Here is a 9482-nt window from a genome sequence, read left to right on the forward strand (position 1 = left end):
TCTCCTCTCGTTCCTCCCGCCACCTCCTTCCTCCGGCCGCCTCCTCCCGTTCGCTCCTCCCGTCGGCTCCTCCCGGGGCGGGAGGCGCTCCTGCCGCGGCCGTGTCAGCCCAGCCACGGCAGCAGCGAGCATGTCCTCCAGTAGGGCCAAGAAAGTGAAGATGGCCACCAAGTCCTGCCCGGAGTGCGACCAGCAGGTAAGCGGCTGCAGGCGAGTGCTGGGCTGCGGAGGGCGGAGGGGGAAGACCGGCTCCGTGCGGCTGCGAATCGATGTTTGTGTGAACTAAATGCTCGTTGCCTTTGTAGCCTCTGCATGGAATGTGGGTTGAACACCGCGTCCCTCTGACAGGGCAGTGAAGTAGTTGTATTGTGCTGAGGGGTTTCTGCGCGACTGCAGAAGGGCTTGTTTATGTACTGGTGTTGTTTAATGACTGTTTGTTGAAAATACAATGAGCTGGGTGATTTATATAATGCAGTTTGCCCTTTGGATGACTAATGTGCACAGGGCTGGGCGGGAGAGCGCTCAGAGGTGGTGTTTTCTCATGGGGTTGTTCGGAAGCAGCGAAATCGGCACCTTTGGTGCAATTTCTGCCCTGTCCCCGAGTGCCCACGTGAGCTGTTCGTGTCCCACTGCGGATTCCTCGTGTGCACAAAATGGAGCTGCTCACACTCACACGTTCGTGGCACTGCTTTGCACCGCTGCCGTGTCAGGAGCTTGTCTGCATTTACTGAGAATGATGAGAGAATTAAAAGCAGGCGAGTTTGTTCCAGCAGGGCTCCGAACAATGGCCCGGCGCTGCAGCGGCGGCTGTGGGGCTCGGCCGAGGGGCAGCGCCTGTCACATGCAYTCCTGGGAACCTCCGCTCTGTTATATGACCCTGGAAAGTCATCCCTGTTCACTGGTTTAACCATACTTTAAAAAAATAAATAATCTAATTTTTCTCTACTTGTATTACTTAAAAAAAAAATCACATTTGTTCTGACTTGCATAGTTTTTACAGTGTTCCTACTCATCCTGGCACAGTTGGGAGTGCTGAGCTGTGTGTGGGCGTCCTTTCATGTTTTAACCAACAGATCAACCACTGCAAATGCACGTTGAGCACGTCACTGAAATACTATTTCTGAGAAAGAAATCGTGTGCCAAGTTCTGGTTATTCAGTTGGTGAAAGGAGAAAAASGAAAACGAGTGAGAAGTTATAAATGAGAGTGGTGTTGTTTCTGTTTGTTGATTTTTGAAAAAGAAATGTAGTGAATGTCAAGCTACCAACAATAAGCAAACATGATWGGTTTTTTAAGCTGATGTGAAAACTTTGTCTTTGTTCTGCATTTACATGCATGTTATGTGTTTTAGTTTTTGTCAATGTAGATTTACTTCTAGCAGCTGTTCTGTGGCTTATATGGATTTAACATGTATATATGTCCTGCCCTGGCACACAGGACCTTGTTTTCCAGTGTCAAAATATTTGAGAGGGAGCAAGAAACTAAAGCCTACAGTACAAATCAATGCTTTGCAGAGTTTGGAGAAGCTCTCACATAATCTTGAGTGACTGTCCTATACTGGTGTTTCTTATATTCTTCCCTAAGCAAAGGTTTTCCATTTGTTTCCGATTTTTTTTTCACTAGAAATGGCATGCATGGAAACATTTAGGCAGCCACAATTAYTGGAGTGAAGTATTGAGTAACACTTCCTCGACTTTAAAACATTTTTCTGTTGTAATTTAGATGATATATCATATTTCAATATTTTCACAACCCATTAAACTAGGGAGCCTGAAGTACTTGCAGTCAGTCTAAGGAAATAATTACCTGTTCTTAATTTAGCATCAGGTAAAATGTCTTGTATGAGAAAATTTCCTTTTCAATAGAAAAATGTTAAACAGTGAAATAGTGTTTTAGACTCAGTTACCTTAGTTATGTTACAGGATGTTATCAGCGTGGGTCTTTAAAGGGTAACTGATAGGTTTCAGTGATAAACCACTTCCCCGCAGACCCCCCACCCTCAAATGGTGCACATCCCTACGTGCTAAATCTGTAACACGAGAACAGTATTGTTCTGTTAAACACAGCTGAGTTCGTTGAAAAATTCTGACTTTGTTCCAATCCCCTTGGGTGGCTTTGCCAAAAATTTTTTTTAGGCTGAGCCTGGAAACATAATTATTGGAGAGATCCAAGTGTGCAGAGATGGATTGAGCTGGAACTCTGTATCACCTTAAAAACACAAATAAATTATCTGCAAGATAGTGGGTTTAGTACTGTTACACTGACATGTGAACAAGGTGCACACAGTCTGCTAAATTCTGASCTTTAATGTTCAATAAACCTCTATTGGACTTGTTTTTATTATGTCAGYATTTCCATAAAAGGAATTAAAATCGTTATTTCTGTAAAACCCATATCAAAAGGTCTATCTGTAAGCCTTTTGTGGGGCGAAGTGCAGGAGTTCAGATGTGCTACAGAAAGCTAAATAATTTGTTTATTCTGAGTAGCAGTTAAGTTCCCCTTTACAAATTYTTGTACTAATTTGGCAGGGGCTTTTTTTGATGTAGTAGAACTTTGGAACTTGTTTCTTCTCCATGTCTGGTTAAATTGAGAAGRCAGTTGTGGTTCCGTGCTCCTGTTTGTTTCGGTGGCCATTGGCAAACTTGTAGTGGCCTGCCTTAAAGAATTACATWTGAGAAATTACCTCCTGCCTTTTTTCCCCCCACTGTCATGCTTCAACATGATTTCACTTTAATGTGTGTTRTTTAATCTCTTCCAGATCTGTGCTTAAACTTGCTTTGATTTTTTGCAGTCTTAAACCTAATCAAAGCAACATGGTGTATTCGTTACTGTAAAAGATCTCAAAAGATCCTGGTGCTAAGATAATAAATGTTGCTTTTTTAAATTGCCCTGAGTGGAATTTTGCTATTTTTCATGCTAAATGTGGYATTTCTTGTTTTACATTGTCATTTCTGGGGGAGCATGCTTAGCTGATCAGCAGCAGTGTAGTCTCAAACTCCTTGGGCCTGCAGTCAGCTTTTGCCTGGCTGGGGTGGTGTAYTTGCATTTTGAATTAACGAGGTCCTTCTGTACCCACCCGGCCTTGTCTGCAGCGCTGTAGCAAAGTGTGCTACAAATGCATCTGTTTTGCTTCAGGCTCTATTGTGCCTCTAAAGCTGCTCCTGCTTTCTAAAGGAGCTGCTTTCAAATGCTGCTGGAAGTGAATGCATTCACAATGTACTGGCGGTTTTAATTCATAATTATTTTTTWAAAAATAAATAGRGGAAGCAAAACTGGAAATGTCTGACTGATTTGACTGCTGAWATTTGAGAGCTCTGAAGAAAAATTGTACTTCTATTTTAATTCAGCTTTCCTTTAATGCTCTCCTCTTTCCCCCACCCCCTTCCTGCCAGTCTGGGGAAAACTAGTGCAAAGCAATCACAACAGCTGTACATTTCAAGCTTGATTTTTAACAACTGCATAAAGAAAAGGCTTGGTGAGTGATTTACCGCAGAATCTGGTTTTATTATGTTTAAATATAGCAACAGTACAGGCCATAGTTTGCAGTACAGACTGAATTTGAAAAAATATCTCTGAGGACCAAATGTGAGTTACTAAGKGTGTTTTTTTTCATGGGACAGGAGTTTTGTCATAATTTGAAATTATCTGAAAAWATTGCCTTTTGTTTCCCCAGGTTCCTGTTGCATGTAAATCATGTCCCTGTGGCTACATATTTATTAGTCGAAAACTCTTGCATGCTAAACGAGCTGAGAGATCACCACCCATCACAGGTAATACTTACAGGGGTGGGGAGAAGGGGGCTATGGTTCTTTGCYCTTATATCCTGGGGGCTAAAGATAGAGTGTTTTACTTCTCTGTCTAAATTGACTGTTTTCAGTTCACTTTCCCTTGAATTAGTGCACGGTAGACTTGGAATGTGTTAGTTTTTTTTTTAATTTTGAGGAGGGGGGGAAAACTGGTGTGTTCAGGCTTCCTTTGTACTTGTGATGTTGGTGTTTATTCTGTGTATGTTCTAGCTGCAGTGACACTGGTCACTGTGCAAAATAACCCTGTACAGAAAGCTTTGTGTTAATCTTGTTTTGAGGCTAAATATGTAGAGGTCTCAAAAGGATCTGATTTCAGAGTACATGCTGATTGAAGCTGGGTTTTCTGAAAATAAAAACTTGGTCATAATATTTAATCTAAAACCGGGTGGGTCTTGCCTCTCTCTCCATGATTAAATTAAAGAGTGCTTTTTTTGTGCCTAGCTTGTGTGTCTTTTGTTGATGGACGCAGTAAGAAATCAGTTGAATGTGCGTTCTGGCATGAGTAACATTTTCCTTGTGTTCATTTTTATCACTTCCTCCCATAGTAGGAATTAGTCAGAACAAGAACCTGACAGGAAAGTTATATACTAAAAAAAGCCCCAAACCCAAGTCAAACCCAGCAAATATCTGATCTATAATGTCTACTTTTTAAAATTATCATCTACCAGACCTACAAAAAGGAAGTTATGTCTTTGAATTTGTATCAATGCTTTGAAGGATAATTGTAGATTATTGTAGAATTGTAGGAATTAGGTGACATTGTGCTAATAACTGAAATTTCAAGGAGGAGGAGGTTAAGAAATCTCTGTGGTAGATTGGAAGTGCTGGTCAGYTTTCTTTCCTCTTCCCCATTTGATAAAGTAGTTACCAAATGAAGCTGAAGGCTGTAATCTGGTTGTATAATTCAACTTTATACATAAGAAGATGCATCAGGAAAAATGAATGTRTGCTAGAGGCCATCCTGTTGCAAAGTAGCCCTGGAAAGCAGGACTTTTTTCTCTGGAAAGCACTTTTTACTGTGAGGGTGGAAAAGCAGTGGCACAGATTGCCCAAAGCAGTTGTAGAGTCTCCATGCTTGGAGTTCCACAGAATCCTTCTGGAGATAGTCCTGGGCAGCCGGCTCTTGGCAGCCCTGGGTGAGCAGGGGTTGAACAGGTTGGTCTGCAGAGGTTCTCCTGCTACCTCACCCTGTCTGTGACACTGGGAAATACAGGTTCTTTATTAACATTAATGGCATGTAATTAACATGATTAATGGCACAACATCAAAAGAAATCAGTTCCCCAGAAAGATACGTAGGGGACTGTGTATATCTGTATTGTGCTCATAAGGTAACCACAACTACCTCTCTAGAAAACGTTGTTTCAGTATTTTCAGCAGTACAACTACTGGAGAGTGGTGCTGCAGCCTTGCAAGTGTGCAGCTAAACTGGGCTGAAGAGTGTGCTATGGTGACTGTACTATTTTTGGTACCCAAGCTTATTAATTCATTGTTAACTTTCAGATAAAACTCATGTAAATACTCTTTTTTTCATTTTTTTAATGACTGGTGTTTAGGACAACAATGCACCTGTTCAGCTTTAAGCCTGAAGATGCCTTGTCAGGCTGGATGTGGTGGGAYGCATTCTCTGTGTTTTGTGGCATTTACTGACAGCGCCATTGACTCAGCATCTGATTKTCTGAGCAGCAGCAATGATTTCATTGTTAGTGTCAAAAGAAGCCCACGTGCTATGGTGTTTGTTGGATGATAAACTTTTGCTAGTGGAACAAATACAGTGGGCTGTCTCAAAGACTGATGTGTGCAGTTTGTGTTCCCATCTTATTCGGGAAACAGTTTCTTCTGTGTCAGTAAACATCTCATGCTGCAAAGTGCATTTGAAGTAATTAAARTCTTGATCCTTGTAATCAAGAAGTGAAGCATCCTTCTGATCTGACACATTAATTTTTGCATGGCTATCATGCAATTGTTCTGTAAAAGTATAAGCATCTGACCACTTCAAAGAAAAAGGGTGATTGGGTGGGGTAAGCATTAAGAGTAAATTAAGGACAAAGGTGAAAACAACCCTAGATCATGCCATTTATGTTCATTTGCACAGAAAACAAGAGTGAGGCCAAAAGGAGGCGGACAGAGAGAGTTAAGCGAGAGAAGATAAATTCTGCAGTAAATAAAGACTTAGAAAACCGAAAAAGATCCAGGTCTAACAGCCATTCAGATCATAGCAGACGAGGAAGAGGAAGACCYAAGAGTGCCTCAGCGAAAAAGCACGAGGAAGAAAGAGGTATGAGAGCTGGAGAAATCTGTTTGTTGGATTTTCCATTTGTATCTTTTTTTAATCAGTAATTTTTATACCATTCAAACCATTTAACTAGACTAGTTCAGCCAGTACCTGATACCTTAATGTGGGGAMGGGACTGTTTCACATCTGTAGAGACCTCTGGTTTTATGTTTCAGTGTCTGGTAAAGCTAACGACAAAGATATAAATCTGTATTTTAGCCATTGTATCAAGTTTCAACATGTAAGTTGAAAACCATTGGACTGAAGCGTAAAGTCGGTTTTTTGCTTTGCTTTTTTTTTCGAGGTGCTCCTGGTCTATATCACAAGGACAAACCATATAGTGATACCTGTTGTCAGAGAGGGGATTAGAATGACTAGATTGCTTAGGTTTCTTGAAACTTTTTGAAGGGCCAAAGTAAAAAGAGCATCTTGAATCACTGCTATGACCTGAATTTTGGTCCCATGTTTTTAGAGGAAAGAATGCCTCCTTGCCTGTTAAGGTTCCTTGGTGACCTTCTGTTTTTAATCATTATACAGTAAAGAGACTGTTACATGATTAGAGTAATTCTAGAACCCCTTAAGAATGTAACTGTCACTTAAGGTTCCTGTTTTAAGAGCCTGTTGACAGTGCATTTACTATCTATATTTTTGGAGATAGTAATTTTAGACCTGAATTATGAATCCAAAACTTAGCATGGCTTTGAAAAGGTTGGAAGGCAAATAAGAGGGAAATTACAAGACTTCATGCAAATATTCAGAAGATAATTGTCCTAAAACTCAGGAAGCCTTGAAATACATCTTGTGGCATAACTCAGAAATACAATTATAGCTCCCTTTCCACCTTAAAAAAAAAAAAGGTGTTAATCCATGTTGCAAATTCCTTTAATTTCAAAACTGCTCTTTAATGTAAATATCTTTCTTAAAATTTCTTTCACGTAAAAGCCAAGTACAAACTTGTATTTRTTGGGGTTTTTGTATCACTTTCAATGTGGGAAGAGGAGGTGGAATTCCATTTCTGTATATTTTCCAGACAGAAATTATTTACTGTAATAGAAATGCACGTGTAGTATCTAATCTCTTCATTATTGTGTATAACTTGTTGATGCATATAGCTTCCTTATTTGTCAGTAAAGTCGAAGCTGAACTTTGGTAGCTTTCTGAGCACTGAACTGCCAGGCTAGTTCAAAAACAGCCTTGGTTTCAAAATTCCAGCAAGGTGGTTGAGTTGCCCTATAAAAGTGAACTTTCTTTTCTGTCCCCTGACAAAGAGGAAAGCAACCTAAGCAATCAAAGGAAAAGATCCATTAAGGCATGTTTTATAGTTTCCAAAAAGCAAGAATTTGATAGCAGGAGGGATATTTAGAGAATGTGTTTTCCTATCCAAAACTAGGCTGAATGTTTCTAACCTCTTGCTGCAAACTGAAAAGTGTGACAATACTGCAGTGCTTTATAATAGAGATAGGGCTGTAGTGGGATCTTTGCATAAGAGTGTGTGTGGTGTGCCTTTTCCTCGTGCCTTTTTAAAGTTGAATCTCACTTGATAAGATTGTCTTCATCTTCTTGTGCTGTTTTTACCATCCCCTTTACTGAATCTTGTGATGGCTGTTTCTTCCTCAGCCTTCCCTGCAGAGCTGGTGCAGGGATTGGGCTGACACCCATTTGTCATTGTCTTTGCTCCAGTACAGCACTTCTTATTGTTCAGGAGCAAGTAGGCTTAGAATATTTCTTACTACTGACTTACTTCTGGCTATATCAGGCTGTAGTGTGTGTAGACCACTGTGGTGATTATTAGGCAAATTAAAAAAAAATAAATATATATATATATGAGGTTGTCATGTTTATAAAAATAAATTCAGCAGCGAACTCATCAGTTTGTAAGTAATTACTACAGAACAAGTTAACATCGACCTCTCCCTTTTCAAGTTGCTTAAAAATGAGAACTACTATGTGTGGAGTAATTAATGGGAATTTTAGAAATATTCTTCCTTTACCACACTTGCTGCTTGATATTTTGTGTTTGTGTATATTAAGGAGCTGCAATGCTACTACAATTAAGGTGATTTTTGTGTGAGTGGTTGCTAGTCCTTGTAATGTCTGTCTAGTGTTGAAAATCAGCTCTGGAGATTGACTGCAAGATGTCAGCTTAGTGTGTTAGATTTTAAGTATCTTATTTCCTTGCCTATTGTATGTCTTTAGGATATTTTGGGTACATGTTACTTGCCACTTGAGGTTGTGCTGTTCTTTTTCCCCAAAGGCTTGAAAAGAAGCACTGCTTGCATGGATATTAAATGTTTGGTTCCTAATGCATTTGTAGATGGAAAAACAGGCAGACAGAAAACACCTCAGTTGTAATAACATGGAAGAGCAGATTATCTGTCCATTTGAAGACCACCCTGCTGTGAAAATKTCCTTCCTAAAGATCCCCATGACTTCTGTGGCTTTGCTTCCTTGCTTGTCATGCTCTTTCCATACATAGTGTGCTTGTTCCCAGTTATGTCTGTGCCTTTGACTGGTTCTTTTCTGGCTTACATTAGAGCAAAGAGCTGCAGCAATTAAGAATAGAATAAGCAAAAAGGCTTTTTAAAACAAGCTRTTTTTCCTGTGTATTTAGCAAGAAGGAATGGAAGGGGAGGAAAGAGGAAGCAGATGTAAATTGCGGGGATATGAGAGTGCTGGGTCCCAGAAGATGGTTCTATCACATGTTTCAGAGCCATATGATGACCCTGGAAAATAGGAACTTCTGCCTGCAGACTTAGTTTGTCAAAATTGTCATTTAATATCTTTGTCAGACATGCTATGATGTATTTTGAAAATACACTCCATAATAATTTGACTCTGATTTTGCTGTGGAGGTGTGTTCTTTGTTTTACTGTGTGGGACTGTGAAACACAACTAGACTGGGTCCCAGGCTGACTTGTTATCTGGGTAATAACCCTGATTGTATTAAAGCAAACAAAAACCCTTGTGTGCTGGGGGAAGTCCTGTTGGTTATTCTGAAAGAGGTTACCAGCAAGTAAGACTCAGTAAGAGTGGTCTGTAGACTTGCTAAAGCAAACTTGTTGCTTAGCAAGATAAATCTTCATGAAGGTGTATAAATATATTTTATTTTCTAGATGAAACTTAAGCTGAATTMAATGTCTTAATGCAAGCTTTCTTTTTCCAGTTATTTCCAGCTGTATTACTCACACGCTTGCCCAATGTGCATATTTGAAGTAGCTTACTGTCTTGAAGAATGAATGCATACAAAATTTGTGAAGGGGGAAGTCAATATGTAATTTATAKATAATCACAGTTTTAAGGGCTGCAGTATAAGTGGGTTGCAGGAGATCTAGAGATTCAAGAGATATACTCCAGAAAAACTATTTTTGCCTAAATAGCTTCTTAGTTTTATAGCAAACCCCGC

The 9482-nt window shown here is 39.9% G+C and overlaps 1 protein-coding gene across 1 annotated transcript in view; it reads left to right on the forward strand.

Annotated features, from left to right (window-relative positions):
* Positions 1–6: 6 nt before the first annotated feature.
* The window catches only part of CUNH16orf87 (chromosome unknown C16orf87 homolog), an 11996-nt gene continuing 2520 nt past the window's right edge, over positions 7–9482 (forward strand). Inside the window, exons 1-3 of the mRNA XM_057375681.1 lie at positions 7–196; positions 3673–3769; positions 5900–6082. Of these exons, the coding sequence (XP_057231664.1) occupies positions 131–196; positions 3673–3769; positions 5900–6082 (346 nt within the window). The 5' untranslated portion in view covers positions 7–130. The remainder of the gene's footprint in view (positions 197–3672; positions 3770–5899; positions 6083–9482) is intronic.

Source organism: Malurus melanocephalus, unplaced genomic scaffold, assembly GCF_030028575.1.
Source record: "Malurus melanocephalus ecotype Western Australia unplaced genomic scaffold, MMel_1.1 scaffold_254, whole genome shotgun sequence".
NCBI lineage: Eukaryota > Metazoa > Chordata > Aves > Passeriformes > Maluridae > Malurus > Malurus melanocephalus.